This window comes from Carlito syrichta, unplaced genomic scaffold, assembly GCF_000164805.1.
Source record: "Carlito syrichta isolate Samal-C Ts95f unplaced genomic scaffold, Tarsius_syrichta-2.0.1 Scaffold302297, whole genome shotgun sequence".
Taxonomy (NCBI): Eukaryota; Metazoa; Chordata; class Mammalia; order Primates; family Tarsiidae; genus Carlito; species Carlito syrichta.
Genome location: NW_007246393.1, coordinates 210,293 through 230,722, shown reverse-complemented (window position 1 = coordinate 230,722; position 20,430 = coordinate 210,293). Strand labels below are relative to the sequence as shown.

The 20,430-nt window shown below is 46.6% G+C and overlaps 1 protein-coding gene across 1 annotated transcript in view; it reads right to left on the bottom strand.

Moving 5' to 3' along the window:
- GTF3C1 (general transcription factor IIIC subunit 1) overlaps nt 1–16,930 on the bottom strand; it is a 78,532-nt gene extending 61,602 nt beyond the window's left edge. Inside the window, exons 1-5 of the mRNA XM_021711438.1 lie at nt 16,726–16,930; nt 11,353–11,529; nt 10,964–11,107; nt 8,221–8,317; nt 2,499–2,622 (exon numbers count right to left, since the gene is read on the bottom strand). Of these exons, the coding sequence (XP_021567113.1) occupies nt 2,499–2,622; nt 8,221–8,317; nt 10,964–11,107; nt 11,353–11,529; nt 16,726–16,853 (670 nt within the window). The 5' untranslated portion in view covers nt 16,854–16,930. The remainder of the gene's footprint in view (nt 1–2,498; nt 2,623–8,220; nt 8,318–10,963; nt 11,108–11,352; nt 11,530–16,725) is intronic.
- Between the last annotated feature and the right edge of the window lie 3,500 nt (nt 16,931–20,430).

Genomic DNA, 20,430 nt, shown 5'->3' with positions numbered 1-20,430 from the left:
CCAGGTGGGTCTCGAACCCGCGGGCTCAGGCAATCCACTCACCTCAGCCTCCCAAGGCGTGGGATTACAGGCTGAGCCACCAAGCTCGGGTTAGTTTTCTTTACTTTAAAGGTAAATTCTATCTATCTATTTTTCAGGGAACGGGGGGAGGCGGAGCAGGGCTCCACTCTGTCGCCCAGACTGGAGTGCAGTGGCACGTTATTCATAGCTCAATGCAGCCTTAGCTCCTGGACTCAATGGATCCTTCCAAGTAGCTGGGACTACAGGCATGTGCCACATGTTCAGCTTATTTTTTTATTTTATTTTTACTTTTTGTAGAGACAGGGTCTCACTATGTTGCCAGGCTGGTCTTGAACTCCTGGTCTCAGATAATCTTCCTGCCTCAGACTCCCAAAGTGCTGGGATCACAGGTGTGAGCCACCAAGCCTGGACAGTCTTATCTATTTTTAACATCTTTCTTCCAACAGGTCAAGAAATAAAAATGACCAACAGATCCACAGGCCAGACTTCTAAGTTAAATACTATAGCAGGCACCTGACCGATCTTGTGATTTGGAAACACATGACCTCTCCATCCCAGAAAATCCCTGGCATCATTTCTCCCCACTGCCCTCTCTAATCCTCTGCATCCACTCATGTGCGAGCTTGTTCTTTCTCTCTCTCTCTCTCACCCCTCAGATGTGGATGTTAAATATTTTCACTCACTCTTATTTCCAACTTCGCTCTCCCATTTTCCATCTCTTTTGAGTTTTTATTCCTTCTGGGAAACTTTCTTAACTTTAGCTTACCATTTGCCCCTTCCATTAAATCTTTAATTGCAATAGTTTTATTTCTTTATTTCCAAGAGCCCTGTTTTATTTTCTGCCTGTTTCGTCTTTACAGTCTCTTGCTCTGGTTTCATGGATACAGTGTCTACTTTTCTCTGTGGATTCCTTTTATTATTTTTAATTTGTCTTCTGCTCCCTGCTTTATTTCTGTTTCTTGTGTTTGTTTACCTCACGTTAATATTAGTTTTCTGCAAATATTTGGTAAAGCCTTAAAATGCTGCCCAATGCCATGTTCTGAGGGTGAGAGGAGAAAGAGAGAGCTTGCTATCAGGTGGGTCTCAGTGAAGAGAGAGCTGGCAGGGGCTGTTACTTTGTTGGGAAACCCCTAAATTCCAGTATCTGGAGATCCAGCCAGTTTCTTCAGAATAGAAGTCCTCAACCACTGGTCATGGGGACAGTCACTGAAGTCTGGCTGTCAGTGTTTGAGGAGCCAAATGGTTCTAAGAGCCCACATTCCCTTTTAGGAAGCTCCTGGCGGATGTACACCAAATGACAGAATACACCAAGAGACAGCCAATCTGGGACAGCAGCTGGGGAAACTCTCACCTATGGAGACTGTCACATATCCCATTTTGGGCACAGTGCCCAGTCCCCAGCATGGTCCCCATGTCTCTGAGTTTAGAAATCCTCTGGCATGCTCTCTTGAGATAATTCCAGACTCCTGTCTTTATGGGAAAGGCTTCTTAAGGGAGCGCAACTTCTCACAGTCTATCAACTAACCCTTATATCTCTAGCCCTATCCACACTGTGCTTTCAAAGGTACCTGGAATCTCCAATTTCATATCTTATTTCGAGCTCCGAGGTGTCAATCCTCGGCTAGCACCCTTCACAGGCACTTGGCTTTCCCGGTCTGCACAACCAGTCATCATTTGTCCATCTGCTTTTGAGCACCTAAATGTCATTGCTAGTGCTCTCTGCTGTTATTTCCTTTACTCTTCTCTTTGTAGGTGAAGATTTATGCCGTTTATATCCCTATCATCACTGTGGTGCAGTTTGGGTAAAGTACAGATAAATGCATATATCCTGACCATTAGCATCCTTTGCTGAAAGAGCTGAACCTCAGCTTTTAAAATGATTTTAGTTAATCAGGACAGGTAAACAGCTTGGGACAAACATTAAGAATAGGGAAAAGCAAAGTACCAAATAAGGTGTTCAAAGTTTTATAGGCTGCTGTCCTTAGATTAACTTTCTCAGAAGGCTGAAACTCTACCTCTGCCACATACTGATTGCTTAACCTTCCGTAAGTTACTCAGCATCTCTTAACGTTAATTTTCTTACATATAAAATAATGCCACCATCCTTACAGGGCTAGATGATGAAATCATGCAACACAGAGCAGGTATTCAGCAAAGGTTGGCTGAAGAATGAAATGTGGCTTAGTGTAAGTAGGATAAGATGAACTTGCTTTCTGAGCACCATACATCTGTGGTACTGGCAGATACCACAGAGATGTTTGCTGTAACTTGTAACTGCTTTTGTTCAGCAAACATTTTCTGGACACTTTTTATATGGAAGGTCCTAAGCCAGGCACTGAGGCATAAAGAATTGAATAAACAAGTGAACTGATCATGCTGCAAGGCAGCACATGCTCAGAGGGAGAGGCTGGTGCTTAGAAAGAAAGGTGAGAGCCATCCATCCAGCCTGGGCAACAGAAGACAAGACTCTGCCATACCTTTCTTTGTCTTACAAGGTCCACATTCAGGGTGAATCTCTTGCAAGGGAAGGGACACCACCTTGGCAAGTCCAGCATTCAGCATGTACTGGTACAGACGCTTAAATGTCCTTTCACATAGCCCCTGCCAAAACACAATTTAAAAGTCACTATTAGGTACAACCAAGATGTGTGAAATGACTAAACAGTCATGTAAATGAACCAAATGGAGGACCCAAATTAATTGATTATACTGCACAGAGAAACACTGGAGGTACTAAAAAGGGAAGACTGGGCCGGGTTTGGTGGCTCAGCCTGTAATCCCAGCACTTTGGGAGGCCGAGGCAAGTGGATTGCCTGAGTCTGCGGTTTCGAGACCCGCTGGGGCAACTTGGCGAGACCTCATCTCTACAATAAAACAAAAATTAGCCGGGCGTCGTAGCGCATGCCTGTAGTGCCAGCTATTTGGAAGGCTGAGGCAGCAGGATCTCCGGAGCCCAGCAGGTTGAGGCTGCGGTGGCCGGGAGCATGCCACTGCACTCCAGCTGGGCGACAGAGTGAGACTCCAACTCAAAAGTTGCCAAGCTACATTGTTAGAGGAATAAAAGAAGGTCCGGGGCAGGATAGTAATGATTCCCTTGACTATGAGAGGAGAAAGACACTCACCTGAAGAGATACCGAAAGGAAACATGGAGTGGGGACGAGGCAGGTGGGAGCAGAGAGAGGAGTCTTTTCACTTGATAACTTGCCATGTTGTTTTGATTTTTTTAACCAAGTATATTAATTATTCACACACAAACACACACACACACAATCTCTCCCACATAAAATGAGAAAAATAGATTACAAAAGTTTTATAAGGCCAGGTATGGTGGCTCATGCCTGTAATTCCAGCACTTTGGGAGGCTAAGGCAGGAGAATCATTTGAGCCCTGGAGTTTGAGATCAGCCTGGGTTGATAGCGAGACCTCTTCTCTACAGAAAATAAAAAAAGTTAGCCAGGTATGGTGGGACGTGCTTGTAGCCCCAGCTACTTGGAAGGCTGAGGCTGTGGTGAACCGTGAGTGTGCCACTGCAGACCAGTCTAGGTGACAGAGTGACACGCTGACTCGAAAAATAGTTTAAAAAAATTTTTTAAAATGTGATCTATCTGTGAAGTTACAACAGAATGATAAGTACTTTCATCCTATCACTCCTATTTCTGCAAGACTGATACAACCAAAATGATATGAAGTATAGCCTCCCTGCAGGGGTTACCCACGGGCAGCCTCCAGTGCAGGCCAGGCCTTTTCATCTATATAATGATTTTTTTTAAAAAGTAATTTACTTGCCAACACTGACAAGTGAGAGATTTCACATTAAAAAAAGACCCAGATCCTGGCTTCTCTTGAAGCTGAGATCTGGCACCTAGTGCCAGCACCACAGCAGCTCATGGCAACAGTGGGCGGAAACAGAGGGCCACAAGGCCAGCTGGTTCCTTTCAGCACTGCCACCAGGCTCCAGGGGCCCCAACTTCATGTTCCCTGCCAGCTCTTGGATAACGGCACAGAAGGCCAGTTGCCATTTACCACCATCCTGGGGCAGCTTTTCTCTAGAGGCAGGTAAAAAGAAAGTCAGTTTCTTAAATCTATCTTGCTACCACAAGCTTTTTGACATGCAGCCTGTTTTGCTCACTGACATCACCCTCCTGGGCACTGCCACCACGTGACTCTGTAGCCCCTGGAAGAGGGAGGCAGGTCACCACAGTTCTATGTTACAGACTGTACACCAGGAGAGACTTGCAACTAAGAGCTTTTCCTTGAGTCTTACAGGTTTCCTCTTACACTCTGGGGACAAGGCAGGGAGCAAATGTCCGTGGGTTGCGGCCACCACATATGTGTGGTTAACTCTCAGGCTAGCCAGCACACCGGTCCTTGGGTGGCAGAGCATATGGCTATCAAAACAATACAGATGACTCACATATGGCTCATTCAAACCCACTGGCTTGTAAATGGCATCCACCGTTAATCTAGCCATGCCCCCAGCATCAAGGAACGACCCTGTGGAAACTCATCCATCAGATCTCCGCCCTCAACATATGGTTCTAAGCCCCGGACCATCTTAAGTGAGGGAGGATGATGTTGTCTTGCCTTCTGGGGGGGCTGCCATCCACAACTTGCACAATCTGGCTGGCAAAAAGAAATAGAAGCCGTGAGTCTCCCCTTCCAAATCCCCCCAAAGGACTGCATCCATATTCATGGCAACAGCTTCATCTATAGGCTCATTATTCACGAAGTCCTGTTCAGCTCTCTCCAACCCCTATTTGCAGCTGCCGATGAGATATGACCAGGGGAATGTCCCAGAAGATCCTCAACCTCAATACATCCTTAGTTCAAACTTATTGTGTGCCTACTCCTCACCCAAAATTGCTCCTCTGTCTGTACTCTCTACTTTAGTCAACACTCATTCAGCAAATATTTACTGAGCTTCTACCGCGGGCCAGGCACTATCCTCATGGTGGTGAGTTGGCAGGGAGCAAACAGACACAAGCCCTGCCCTGGCAAGCCTGCCTTCATGCTCTGGCCTACCTCAGTCAGGGCAGCCACTCCAGCCAAAAACCCAGGCTCGCCCTGAGATCTTCCTTATTCAGAGACTTCTTCATCCTGGTGCAGTTGCTCGCCAAGGTTTGCTATTTCACCTCCAAAATGCTTCTCAAACAACTCCAGCCCTCATGGTCACCACCTTGCCACTCACTTCCTATCTCTTTCCTTCCACCAGCTCACCTTCCTAGACACTCTGCTCTTCTATAATTTCATTCTGACACGGCTACCAGCAGTTCATAAGGCTAAAGGGTAAAGGCTAAAGTCCCAACACCTCAGTCAGCACTCCAGCCCCTTCTAATCTGGTCCCAAGCACGCCACCACCAGCTGCCCTCTGGATTACTGTTGTCCTCGGAATACAACTCAAGCCTCTGCACCAGGTGTTCTTTGCCTGAAATGCCATGTCCATTCTGTCTACTAGGGGAAAAGTCCAGCTCAACTGTGACTTGCTCTGTGAGGCTCTCCCCAGCTCTCTAAAGGTGGCCTGTAATCCCAGCATTTTGGGAAGCCAAGGTGGAAGGGTCAGAGACCCTGTCTCTACAAAAAAAAAAAAAAGATACTACTCCTTCTACTGGCTCAGTCACATCCTCCTACATATGTGTTCACACATCTGCCTCTCCTGATAGCCAGCTCCATGACAGTGCAAGACCTGTCATCCTCATTAACTTTCGTTATCTTAGTGTGGAACACAGTTCTAATTCAAAGTAGACACTCTGAATTATTTATTCATTTGTTGAGTGGATAAATGAAAGGATGCCCAGTAACATCAAATCTTGCCATTTGCACAGTGCTAACCTGAGACCAGACTACCTCTGCCCCCGACCCCTAGTTTCAAACTTCCAAGTCTGCATGAGCTGGACAAGTAATACAACTAAACAAGGCCAGGTGAGGTGGTTTATATATGTAATCCCAGCACTTTTGGAAGCTGAGACAAGAGAATTGCTAAAGCCCAGGAGTTCGAGACCAGCCTGGACAACATAGCGAGACCATGTCTCTACAAAAAAGAAAAATCAAAAAATTAGCCAGGCATGATGGTTCGTGCCTATAGTTGCTAAGGAGGTTGAGGCAGAAGGATAGCCTGTCAAGGCTGCTATGAACTAGAATTGCACCAATGCACTCCAATTTGGACAAGAGTGAGAAACCAACCCCCCCCCCCACCAAAAAAAAGGAACAAAGTAGTCAGAAGTCTGATATTTCTTTTTTGAGTTGGGTTCTCACTGTTTCTCCCAGGCTAAAGTGCAGTGGCTAGCTCACGGCCACTACAACCTTGATCTGCTGGGCTCTGGTGATCTTTCTACGTCAGTTTTCCAAGTAGCTGGAACTATAGGGGCATGCCACCATGCCTGGCTAATTTTTTATTTATTATAGAGATGAGGTCTCACTATGTTGCCAAGGTTAGTCTCGAACCCGTGGGCTCAGGCAATCTCCTCACCTCCACCTCCCCAAGTGCTGGGATTACAGGTGTGAGCCACTGCGCCCAGTCTGACACTTCTTTAGAAAGTCCTTCTTTTCTGCTACAGTCTTTCTGAGAGGCCTTCTCAGTCTACCTTCTATTTTTCATTCTGATGGACTCAGACTCAAAGCAACAAAACTTCTTCCTTACCAGGAAACAGCAATGCATATGTGATGACAAATGACAATGCTACTCTGCCTCAGTGTCCGAGAGTCTGAGAGGTGACAGAAGTAGGGAGCCAGGGGGATGGGGCAGTGCACATCTGGCTCTAGCTAACTGCTGTCATGAGACTGAAGGTCCAGGCTTCTGATTTTGGGGGAAGCTAGAAACCTAGAATTTATGTGAAATCTCTATTTAAAAAAAAATGCTAGGTTCAATTTATTTTTTCATTTTTTGAGTTGGAGTCTTACTCTGTCACCAGACTAGAGTGCAATGGCATGCTCCCAGCCACCACAGCCTCGACCTGCTGGGCTCCGGCAATCCTTCTGCCTCAGCCTTCCAAGTAGCTGGAACTACAGGTGTGCGCTACCACGCCCGGCTAATTTTTTGATTTATTGTAGAGATGAGGTCTCACCAAGTTGCCCAGGCTGGTCTTGAACCCGCGGGCTCAGGCAATCCACTCACCTCAGCCTCCCAAAGCGTGGGATTACAAGCTGAGCCACCGAGCCCAGCTTCAGTTATTTTTAACAGGTGAGTCTCACCCACCAGCCTCTGGCTTGTACTCTGTTTTTTGTTTGTTTGTTTGTTTGTTTGTTTTGAGTCAGAGTCTCACTGTGTAACCCAGGCTGGAGTGCAGTGGCATGCTCACGGCCACTGCAGCCTCGAACTGCTGGGTTCAGATGATCCTTCTGCCTCAGTCTCCCAAGTAGCTGGAACCACAGGTGTGTGCCACCATGGCTGGCTCATTTTTTGATTTATTGTAGAGACAAAGTCTTGCCTAATTGCCCAGGGTGGTCTCCAGCAATCTTCTCACCTCCACCTCCCAAAGTGCCAGGATTACAGGCCTAAGCGACCACGTCCAGCTTGTATTCTGTGCTTTAAAGAGACTAGGGCATGCAATGAATCAAGCACCTCCACTGATGAAGTACAAGTGAGAAGCAAGGGCTGTCTTGGTGTTTATCATCAGACTGCAGACCATGTCCCTTGGGGGTCTCGTTTATAGTACCCAAAGACATGACTTTAAATTTTCAGTTTTACCATTGAACCCGCAGGGCCTTGCACGCCTCCCATTCCCAGTGTCTCCAGCTTCCCCTGATAACTGCGTAAGAGACTGGAAGCAGTGTCACCCTGCCCTTCCTCCCCCTGTGCTCGCTGCATTGCTGCCTCTGCTCCTGGGCCCAAGGACAGCTGCTGCTCCGCATGCCCTCTCTCCTCCTTCTAGGACAGTCATTCCATTATTTGAGTGTAAAGCCACAGGAACAAAACTACAAGCGTGATTATGGAAGTAATTCTAAATGCCAAATCACTACTATTCCATATGGACTTTGATAGCAGGTCCCAGAGCTAAGCCCAGGGGATAAAGGAAGGCAGTCAAGAGCAAGCATTTCAGCAAAGGACTGGGCACTTTCTCACTCTGTCAAACAAGGGAAAAAGCCTTGTGGCAAGTCCACCACAGGGCTTCGGACTGCAGTTCATGCATCAACACCTGACGGAGACCTCCCGGCCATGGGCAGATGGACTCCAGTCCTGCACCCGAACACCCGGCAGCTCACCAGCTCTTCCCTCAGCTTTCCCAGCGTCTCCATCTGGTTGCTCCGTGTGCTCAGCATCACAGAAAGCTTCTCCATGAGGATGTCATATTTGCTCCTCCTGCAAGAAACATCAAGTCGCTCACTTTTTCAAATCTATTGCTAAAGACAATATTGATTGCCTGGTTTTTAAAGATGAGAAGGCAAGACTGCTATGGCAACACAGCCAACTAAAGAACCTTAGTCTTAGGTCTCAAAGATCATCCAGGTCCAACTCCTGGGACTGTCATATATTTCCTCGTACATCACTTGGTGAAGAAGGATGGGAATAATTTCTTAAAGACGTTAAGAGGCTTTCCCCAATTTCAGGCCTGACATGTGAACCTTGGTCTTCTTCCTCTAAATCCGGTACTCTCCTTACCACATCATAATGCCTCTGATGCCGAAGCCCTGGTTTCTGAGCTTCACCAGCATGAAAGATCCTACCTTCCATCTCATTTCTACTGTGAACCAGATGTCATGATAAACACTACAAAGCTAACGGCCACTACAGGAAGCTATTAAAAAGTGCTGAGAGGGTGGGGCATGGTGGCTCACACCTGTAGCCCCAGCACTTTGGGAGGCTGAGGCAGGAGGACAGCCTGAGCCCAGGAGGTCGAGGCTTGGTGAGCCGCCATGATTGTGCCTTGAGCTCTGAACATGCCACTGCACTCCAGCCTGGGTAACAAAGTGAGACCCGACTCAAAAAGTAAAAATAAAAGTGCTGAGAGCTCTCGACTTTGTCTCAGGAGTCTGGGAGAGGGGTGCATGGAGGAGCCTTGTTGCCAGTTTAGCTGGACAAGAACAGCTTGGCTTGACCCACAGTCCTAGGGGAGGGGAGAGCACACATATGGGATGCAGAGACTGCACCCACTTCTCCATCTGTACTGCCTCTCAATGAATGAAAGAATATATGAAGGGAAAGACACTGACTGCATGAGAACCACTATGCATATGAAGCACTGTGGCACAGCCATTTTGCATAAGAGGACTTGGTGCTTCAAAGAGGTCGAGTGACTTTGCCCAAGTAAGGGGCAAAGACTGAACTACAGACCTTGTGTTCCGTTCTTTCTCCTACCCCATGGCTGCTACCCTATGGTCTTTGCAGATCACAGGCTACACACCAATTATGAGTTCAGTGAGACAGTTACTTAAGGGATAGCATGACTAATTAAGTTGTGAATTCATAAAACATGATACTCTCCAACATAGTATAGTTGACCTTTGAAGAACACGGGACTGAATTGAGCGGGTCCACTTATGCACAGATTTTTTTCAATAAATACACTGGAAAATTTTTGGAGATCTGTGACAATTAGAGAAAATTTACCGATAAACTGCATAATCTAGAAATACTGAAAAAATTAAGGTATGCCATGAATGTGTGAAATGTACATAGATGGTAGTCTATTTCATCATTTTCCAACATAAAATACAAAAAAATCTGCTGGGCACAGTGGCTCATGCCTGCAATCCCAGCACTTCAGAAGGCTGAGGTGGAAGGACTAGTTGACTAGTCCTAGTCAACTAGTTAACTAGTGTTAACTAACTTAATCAATAAGGCTTCTAGTCAACAGCAGACAATTAGTAGTTAAATACACCTGGCCACTGAGGTAAAGGGCAAGGACTCTATCAACTGGCAAGGGAGAATCCCAGAATTACTCACTGTGGTGCAGGGAAGGGTCTGCCTACCCACCTTGCCACAGTACCTCAGCACTGGGGGGCTCAGAGTTTAATCACCCAAGGGCTACTTTTCTTTTCTTTTCTTTCTTTTTTGAGTCAGAGTCTCACTCTGTTGCCCAGCCTGGAGTGCAGTGGCATGCTCATGGCCACTCCAGTGTCGACCTCCTAGGCTCAGGCAAACCTTCTGCCTCAGCCTTCCAAGTAGCTGGAACTACAGGCACATGCAACCATGCCCGGCTAATTGTTTTATTTATTGTAGAGATGAGGTCTTGCCAAGTTGCCCAGGCTGGTCTTGAACCCCTGGGCTCAGGCAATCCTCTCACTTTGGCCTCCCAAAGTACTGGAATTACAGGCTGGAGCCACCACACTCAGGTTACGGCCACTTTTCTTAGGCCCTATAACAGCTTGACCTTTCCTCAACCTGGCTTCAGCCCCGCCCCCAAAGGGGAGGGTTGTGTGGTGGTTTTGTAGTACAACCTAAGACCTCTGCAGTGTGGTGAAACATTTCTTTCCCTCATTCCTATGCCAGGTAATTAGTTACCCAAACAGCAAGAATGAAAGAGTCAGAGATAACCTACTCCCAGAGATGCACATATTTTACCAGTTTGCTGTACTGGCTGAACTATGATACCCAGCTAGAACAGCAACATCACACATTTTAATAACTTAGCAGAACCTCACTCATCTGTGTAAGTTAATTATTACGGTTGTATTCAGTTTGACACTGACATAATTCAACCACAATTCTGCCACCATAACAAATCAAATTTGACTTATTTGCTTTTATTTTTATACCTCCCCCAAATTTCACCCAATTGCTCATTCCTGTTGTTGGGCTGTGGGGTCATAGGTATTTTTTCCCTTCTTTTCTGTATAATTTCCAGGTTTCTAAATGAGGAGTTATCTTCAACAGAAACAAGTAATAAATATCTTTTTTTTTAAAGCAATAGCCATATTCTGCTTTAGCTTCTATGATTTTTAAAAGCATGATACACATGGCTGCAACATCAAAGTAACCTAATGTTTTGATCTCTACAAACCATACCTGTCCACATGAAACCGGTTCAGGAGGAGGAGGATTGAGTGTTGCTGGGCTCCAGTGGGTAATCGAATCACATGGGACTGCATTGTAATGAGTCTGTTTTTGTTCAGTATTTTCCTGTGATAGTGCAGTTTCCCAGCATCAACCCTGGAAAAGAGGAGCACAGACTGTGTCATTTGCTTTGATGGTGGCTTTAACCCCACAGTGTACAGAGTCTTTCAAGTGGAGATAAACACCAACCAGGCTGAGAGAACAGTCACTGTGAGACATGGCCTTGGAAAGAAAAGTCATGTCCCGGGGAAGACAAGGCAGCAGGCTACTACATTTGGGGCACAGGGTGCAACAATCAGTGAGCTCATAGCTTAAAATAGAGAAGCAAATCCTTCCCTTACTTAAAAGCAGTGCTGTGAAGATCTCGCTGGAGCTCTCCTTGCCACCTGGACCGGCCTAATCGCTCCAGGATGCAGTAGGAGAAGTCGGGGAGCTTCAGGTCCGGATCCCCCTCCTGGCCTATCAAAGCCCTGTACCGCATGGCCTGAGAGGCAACGATGATCAGTTTCTTCCCCCACCTGCAAATCAGAAAAAAACACATAAAGAAATAAGTCTAACGGGTTTTAAGAAAACGAAAATGAGAAAAAGTAGAACCCTTCAGAAACCCCATTTTCAGCTTCTTCTCAGAAGTTCACAATATCCCCAAATTAAGCTAAGCAAGTTTTCAGTCTTAAAATTGCAGAGTGTGGAATGAACAGAGCCGGTCTTGATACTTCCTTGCTGAAAGCCCTCCCAGGACTTGCCAAAGCACTCAGACTAAAGCCAAGCTCCTCGTCCTGGTCTGAAAGGCCCTCACTGTTTGGCCCTCCCTGCCTCACTTGGCTCATCTTCCACGACTCTGCCCCTCAGCCACAATGGTTCCTTGTTCTCGAAACAAGTCTCAGGTCACTGTTCTTGCTGTTTCCTCTGTAGGCTGCTCTTCCTCCAGATATCTAGGTGACAGATGTCTCATAATTCAGGTCACAGCTCAGCTGTGAACTCCTCAGGCCTTCCAGAAAATGCCAACTAGGGCTCCAGTCCCACTCCAACCATTCCCAAATTCTTTGTAGCACTCAGCACTCTCAGAAATGGCCATAGTTTTTTCCAGCATCTTGTCAGCGTCCCTTATTCAAATGCAAGTGCCATAAGAACAGGTATTGTTAACTTGTTCACCAGGATACCCATACTGCCTAGAATAATTTGCAGGGGTTCTGTATTGCTGTATATATCTGCTAAGTAAATGATATGCCCTAGTGAACTGGACTGACATATTTCAGAGTAAAAACATTAAACTGTGTAGTCAGTGGATCTGTAATCTAATTTTAACTTCAATGTTTAATACCTTGAACAAATCACTGGTTCCTTCTACTGAATTGAAATTTGAAACATAATGCCCCCCACCCAAAGAGTCCAAAAATGCTTCCTAGCAAGGCACATCAAGATCCCTCTAATAAGAAGATAATTTCTCTGCTGAGGCCCACCAGATCTTATTGCACATTCCACCGCTTATGACTGAGACTCCACAGTATCTCACCTGTTAAACTAAACTGACCTCTTGAGCAAATTGACTTCCTACATTTATCCACTCTCAGGGTCCAAGTCCTGGCCCTGCAGCAAAGAGATCCCACAAGTATGTGCCGGCAGAGAACTCATCCCTCACTCACTCCTTGACATCAAATTATTCAATTAGTGGATGCTTTCATTTGAATGAGTCCCCCAAAAGTTCGTGTGTTGGAAACTTAATTTCTCTTCTAACAGTATTAAGAGGTAGGACTTTTAAGAGGTGATTAGGCCATGAGGTCTCTGTCCGGATGAATGATTTAATGCTGTTATTGTGGGAATGGGTTATATATCTTGGGAGTGGTCTCTAGATAAAAGAATAAGTTTGGCCCCATTTCTCTGTCTTGCATGTGCATGTGCTTCCTCGCCATGTGATGCCACCATGGGATGACCCTCCCCAGACACTGGCACCATGCCCTTGGACTTCCTAGCCTCCAGAACTACGGGCCAAATAAACTTCTGTTCTTTACAAATTACCTGTCTGTGGTATTCTTTTTTTTTTTTTTTTTTTGAGTTGGAGTCTCACTCTGTCACCCAGACTGGAGTGCAGTGGCTGCTCCTGGCTACCGCAACCTCGCCTGCTGGGCTCTGGCGATCCTTCCGCCTCAGCCTTCTGAGTAGCTGGAATTACAGGCGCGTGCTACCACGACCGGCTAATTTTTTGATTTATTGTAGAGATGAGGTCTCGCCAAGTTGCCCAGGCGGGTCACAAATGTGGTATTCCGATATAGCAGCAGGATATGGACTAAGATAGAGAACCTCCTTTTCCAGATGAAAAGCAGCCACATAAGAACTCACAGACAACCAATTTCTCTCATCTGGAGCCAACATCCACTCTTCCCAGTCTTGCTGTTTACAGATGCCCAGTCATGAGGTCTATCTGTAGTCACACCACTCAACTCAGTCTGACCCTTTTCCTTCCTCCAAACCCATACCAGATGACTTAACTTTTATACCAAGTAGGAAAAAAGAAGGGGCTGTCTTTGTTTTCACTTAACTGCATCTTCCATCATATTGTCTGTGACCTATAATTAGTCTTCTGTAAAAGTCACAGAAGTCTGTATAGTATGTCAGAAAGAATGTTAGGTTGTGAATACACATGAGAGTCCATTTTGTGTATGTGAAATGTCACAAACTTAGGATCTAGACTCTCTTTTCTCAAACAGACTCATTCAGTTAAATTATAAGAGGTCAGTTGAGATAACAAGTTTGAAAACAGGTGAGTGGATTTGCTGCTTTTTAAATTCTATTACTTAGACTAGTTTACTACCCATCACCACCATAATTCCAATGTTTCTGTTAATTACTGCCAATCAGCTGATTCAATGACTCCTGGTAGTTCCAATTTGCTGACTGTGGTCACCTTATAGGTTATCAAATACCGACTACGAACTGTGCAAAAAGTCGGGCTCGGTGGCTCAGCCTGTAATCCCACGCCTTTGGGAGGCTGAGGTGAGTGGATTGCCTGAGTCCGCGGGTTCAAGACCCGCCTGGGCAACTTGGTGAGACCTCATCTCTACAATAAATCAAAATGAGCCGGGCGTGGTAGCGCGCACCTGCAGTTCCAGTTACTTGGACGGCTGAGGCAGAAGGATTGCCGGAGCCCAGCAGGTTGAGGCTGCGGTGGCCGGGAACGGCCACTGCACTGCACTCCAGTCTGGGTGACAGTGAGACTCCAACTCAAAAAAAAAAAGAAAAAGAACTGTGCAAAGTATCAGATACCAAGATAAGTAAAAATAGAAAAACTTAAAACGAACAGTTATACTATGAGGCAGCAACTTCTCTGACAAAAAGGAACTCTGGTTGTGGAGGCTATGAAATGGCATAGGTGGGGAGTCTCAAATCAAACCTGTGTGTGTTAACAGAGTGTGCACAGTAATCAGGGAAAACCTCTCAAGGCAGTGATTCTGGAGTTAGTGGTAAACTGGGTGGATGGGCAGCAAAGGGCAAGCAAGGCAGCAGAACCTGCGGGGTAACAGAGGCATGAAGAAGCAGGCTTGCTCTCAGAGGCAAGTGGTACAGCATGGCTGCAAAATCTGAGCATGGTGGCAAGCTAGCAAGCAGAAGGAAGGAAAGCTCAAGGTCAGTGGGGGTCCACATTCTGAAAGGCCTTGTGATGGCATGCCGGGAAGCTCAGATTCTATGACAGGTCAGGGGTTACAACTTCAAACCCAACAGCCAACAGTTAACATGTATTTCTAGGAGCTGACTTTGTGCAGATATAGGCCTGAGAGATATAATGGTGAACAAGATGGATGGAGTCCCTGCCCTCAAGGAGTTTGTGGTCTGCCAAGGAAAGAGTGACACTAAGTACACTTAAAACTGGCTGGGTGTAATGGTTCACTCCGAGAATCCCAGCACTTTGGGAGGCCAAGGCAGCAGGATCACTTGAGCCCAGGAGTTCAATACCATCCTGGGCAACATAGCAAGATCCTGACTCTACAAAAAATGCCAAAATTAGCTGGGTGTCATGGCACATCCCTGAAGTCCCAGCTACTCAGTAGGCTGAGTCAGAAGGACCAACTGAGCCCAGGAGGTCGAGGCTGCAGTGAGTCATGAACATACCACTGTACTCCAGTTTGTGTGTCAGAGTGAGACCCTGATTCAAAAGAAAAAAAAAAAGGATAAGGAAACGAGAGAAAAGAAAGTACTATGGTTTGGATGTGGTTTGTCCCTGCCAAAACTCATGTGGAAATTTAACTGCCAGTGTGGCAGTGTTGGGAGGTGGAGCCTAGTGGCAGGTGTTTGGGTCATGGGGACTGATCCCTCTTGATTAATGCTGTCTGGTGAGAGCGAGTCTTCATTCTTCCAGGAATGGATTAGTTCCCATAGAAGTGGATTGTTACAAAGCAAGGACAACTCTTGGGTTTTGCTCCTTTACATGTGTCCACTTCCCTTTGACCTTTCACCATGTTACAATGCAGTGTGAAAGTCTTGTGAGAAGCCAGTGCCATGCCCTTGAACTTCCTTGTCTGCAGAACTGTAAGCTAAATAAGCTTCTTTTCTTTATAAATACCCAGGCTCAGGTATTCTGTTACAGCAACACAAAATAGATTAAGACAGGAAGAGAAGGCAGGTTTGGGGTGAAAGAGAGTGATGACCACACTGAGGTTGAAGGGTGGGTTATTGAAATAATATAGACAGGACTTGCAAGGGAGGTCTGGGGAACAGAGTCCTGGGAACAGCCAACATTTAAGGTGTGGAAGGAAGTAGAAGAGTTCACAAATAAGCTGGTGACAGACAGCAAGGAAAGCAGAAAAACAGAGTAAGGTAGCAAACCACAGGGACAAAAGCTTCACAAGTCACTAATGGCATAACAGGGTCAAGGAGAAAGGGCATAATAGGGTTCAAGGGCTTATTTATTGGGATCTTAGAGGGAAAAAAATGCAGCAAAGTGATAAAGTCAGGAATCAAGACTGCAGTGGGCAGAGTAATGAAGGGAAGACGATGAGTAGAAACTGACTGCAGCTGCTTCTTCCAAGAAGCATGGCTGCAGAGACACAGACAGTCAGTTACAAGACACATGAGGTCAAGGGTAGATTCTGTGAAGTGGGTGAGCTGTGTTATTGTGCTCAGGAGAAAGCTCCAGTAGGCAGGCAAAAGTTGACAATCAAGGAGAAAGACGGGTTCACTGACTGAAGTAGGAAAGAATGGGAGATGGCTGGAGGGAGTGGGGGAGAGGAAGAGAAGCATCCAGATTACAACCTTACACAGGGCCACCATTTCTCATCTCCTCTGAGATGAGAGGAGAGGGGACAGAAATATGGAAAAGTCTACAAGATGAGGAAGAAGATGGACATTCAGAGAGTTTACACTGTCCTGTAAAGCAGGAAGGGAGGTGGGAATCAGATTAGCTACTTGAGAAAAATGACAATTTGGATCAGACACTCTGGGAAACTGGGACACTGACAGAGGACTCACAAAAAGATAGTTGGACAGCATGAGGCACCATTCAAATGTTAGCTGCCTGGGGCTATACCCAACAGTGCAACGACTGTGGACGAAAAGGAAAGGAAAAGGCAGGTCCCCTGATCTCAGTCAGTTCCAACAGGAGTAGAGGGAAGGCCCAGAACTGGCTGAGTACAGGGCTAGTGGACTCTGGCAGACCCCGAGGCTGTAGGACAGATCCAAGTGCTCTGAAGACACCCCTGACTTTAGGCACTCTGATTAGTTACCTGTCAAAGGCTTCCACCATGGTACAGCGAGGCTGCAGAGACTTGGTCCTGATGTCATTGGTAATGTTTTTCCTCTCCTTAAAGTAGCGGCACGAGCCCTGGATGCCATCCTTATTTTCTAAGATCATATGAATGGGATACACATCCTCCAAAGGGACTGGGTCCCTCCTGGACTCCAAAATTCCAGTTTCCAAATCAATTTCTTCATACCTAAGAAGAAAAGCACAAACATCAAACCCCACCTGGGCTTCAGAAATAATGGCTGCTTGGCTGTGTTCATTTGACATGCTCCAGCAGAGATCAAAGAGAAGAAAGTGAGATCACTCAGTCTCCCTGCCTAATGATGCAGATAATCCTGACAAGCAGGTTTCTACCTTTTTATCCCAGAAAGTACGGATCTTTTCAGGAATTCCCAAACTACCCTAAAAGTTGGGTGTTGGGACTTAAACGATCTAACTGGCCTTTTGGTTTCCCTCCAAATCTGGTGCCTAGTCTCCAAACCACCAAGTCTGGGCTGAATGACCAAAGGCTTTCCACCTTTAAAGTGTCATCCTTCCATTTCTCTTTATCCTCATCCATTTTTATGGTTTCAATGATCACTTCTGTCTTTTCCCTCAAACTCAGATCCAATGTCTTCAATTGTCTGTCAAACACCTCCCATTCCAAAGTTGTGACTGCCTCTCCCAACCTTCAGTCAAGTTCCTCCTCTCCCTCCTAGGTAGCACATCTCCCAGTTACCTCTTAACACCACCAAGGAGATATCTTTGATTTGGGCTTCTTCTTCATGCAGTTATTCAAGCTTATCAAGTTTCCCTCTGAAATCACGCTCAGATTCTGTACTGACTAGTCTAGTTGAGGCTAAAAATTCCACATAAAACTCATCTACGGGTTATATCCCACCTAATCCTTTTTTTCCTTGCCCTTTCTTGTGACCTCTGCACTATTATGCCCCCCAGTCTTAAATCACATCTTCTCCCCTGCTTCCAGGACACCACTCTGTCCTCTGTCTCCAGCCACACCTCCTTGAGTCTTCTTTTGAAAGTTCCTCATCCTTCATCCAGCCTTGAAATACAGGTGTACCTCAGGGATATGCCTGAAGACCTCCAACCACGGTATACTCTTAGTCAACAGTTTTAATTACTAATTATATGGGATGACTCACAGATATCTAGCTCAGTCCTTCCTTCTGACCTGCTTTCACTCAGTGAAGCCAGATGTTTACTAATTAGACTCTTCTCTTGTTAACAACCCAAAGGAACCTCAAATTCAGTGCGTCCCAAAGTCCATCCAGCGCCTTCCTCATCTCCCCCAGACTCATCTACCGCACTGCCCTTCTGTCCTCCCCACCTTGGGAAGGGTATCAGGATTCATTCAGGTAGTATCCGAGCAACAGCCACCACTGGTTCCTCCTACCTTCCTAACATCCCACAACCAGTCAGTCACCAGATCCTCCTGATTCCATCTTTTTTTCATTCCTGCACCCACTATTGTATGGCAGACCATAGCTGGTTGTCCACAACCAGATTAGGACATATCTCTCAACTTCACTCTTTGTCCCTAGTCCCTTCAATGATTTCCCATTGTCCTTTTGATAAAAGATAAATGTTTAAAGTGGATTAAAAGAACACTGATTCCAGCCAGGCTTGGTGGCCTCCTAGCACTTTGGGAGGCCAAGGTGAGTGGACTGAGCCCAAGGCCTGAGCCCGCAGGTTCGAAACCAACCCAGGCAACTTGTCTCTACAATAAATAAAAAATTATCCAGGCATTGTAGCATACGCCTGTAGTCCTGGCTACGTTGAAGGCTGAGGCGGAAGGATCGCCAGAGCCCAGCAGGTCAACGCTGGAGTGGCCATGAGAATGCCACTGCACTCCAGCCTGGGTGACGGAGTGAGACTCCAACTAAAAAAAAAAAAAAAAAATTCACTTATTCCATTCCAATTTGGTTAAGGACAGAGTGGATTCTGGACCCAGATCTCCTGGAGTAAAATGTTGGGCTCTCCCCTTACTAGTTGGTGACCCTAAGCACATACGTAACTTTACCCTCCAGGGTCTCTATTTTCTCTTCGGGAAAACGGGGTAATACTACCCATCTAAGATTCTTGTGAAAATTAAATGACACGCTGTTTGTAAGACTCTTAGTATAGCCCTAGCTCATAAGCATATATAAGTGTCAGTATTCTTGATTCCCTCCCTCTAATTCCACACTTCAGCCAAACTTAGCTTACTTCTTTCTTTTTTCTTTTTTTTCCTTTTCTATTTTTTGAGTTGGAGTTTCCTTCTGTCGCCCAGGTAGAGTGCACGCTCGCAGCCACCGCAGCCACGATCTGCTGGGCTCAGGTGACCCTTGCGCCTCAGACTTCCCAGCAGCTGGAACTACTGGCATGCGCCGCCGCATTCAGCTAATTTTTTGATTTATTGTAAAGATGAGGTCTTGCCAAGTTGCCCAGGCTGGTCTTGAACCTGTGGGCTCAGGCAATCCTCTCACCTTGGCCTCCCAAAGTGCTGGGATTATAGATGTGAGCCACCCCACCCGGCCACCTCTTTCTTTCACATTTGCTCTTCTCTATCCACGATAGTCTTTGCCAATTGGCCTTTAAATTCAAATTTTAACTCTTGTCTTAGACAAGATTACCTCTAGGAACCTCCCGTAACCTTCACATTATGGCTTAAGAGCACAGACTCAGCCGGGCTCGGTGGCTCAGCCTGTAATCCCGCGCCTTGGGAGGCTGAGGTGAGTGGATTGCCTGAGCCCGCGGGTTCAAAACCCGTCTGGGCAACTTGGGGAGACCTCATCTCTACAATAAATCAAAAAATTAGCCGGGCGTGGTAGCGCACGCCTGTAGTTCCAGCTACTTGGAAGGCTGAGGTGGGAGGATCGCTGGAGCCCTCTGGACGACAGAGTGCGACTCCAACTCAAAAAAAAAAAAAAAAGCACAGACTCAAGACAGAAAGGTTGCAAATCACCTCCAAGTCACGTATTATCGCCATGACCTTGCAGGGCTTACTTAACCTCTGTTGTGACTCAGTTTCCTCCTCTGTAAAATGGGGACGATAAAAACACCTACCTCACTGGTGAGGACCAAGTGAGTTCAGTCGCCTGAAGTTCCTGAAACACTCTCTGAACAGTACCTAGCCCACAGTTAAGTACTTGCTGATAGCCGGGCGGGGTAGCGCGCGCCTGTAGTTCCAGCTACTTGGAAGGCTGAGGGGTTAGGATCGCCGGAGCCCAGCAGGTGGAGGCTGCCGTGGCCGGGAGTGGCCGCTGCACTCCAGTCTGGGTGAGAGTGAGACTCCAACTCATAAAAAAAAAAAAAGTACTTGCTGAATGTCAGCTTCTGGTATGAATGCTGGACGTGCTGATATGCAGATCTCCGGTTGCCTTAGGCTCTGTAATCAGGCACTGAATGAATGTCCCATAAAGCTCTGTTGACCTCAACCGTCTCCAGTCTGAACCTGAACTGCATTCCTGCTGCAATCCTACCCTACGACGTAAAGAAAATACTCTCCGAAGCCAGAAGAACGTCCCCCAGGCCTGCACCCACTACTCCAAAACACACAGGGACAAAAGAGGGCACCGCCAGAGGCCCGGCCCCAGCTCCGTCAGACTCCTGGGCCCTGGCAGGCCTGCGGAACCCCAAATCAGCCCCCATCAGACTTCCGGTCCTCCCTCCGCCCCGCTCCACTCCCCGCCCCCTCCCAGCTCCG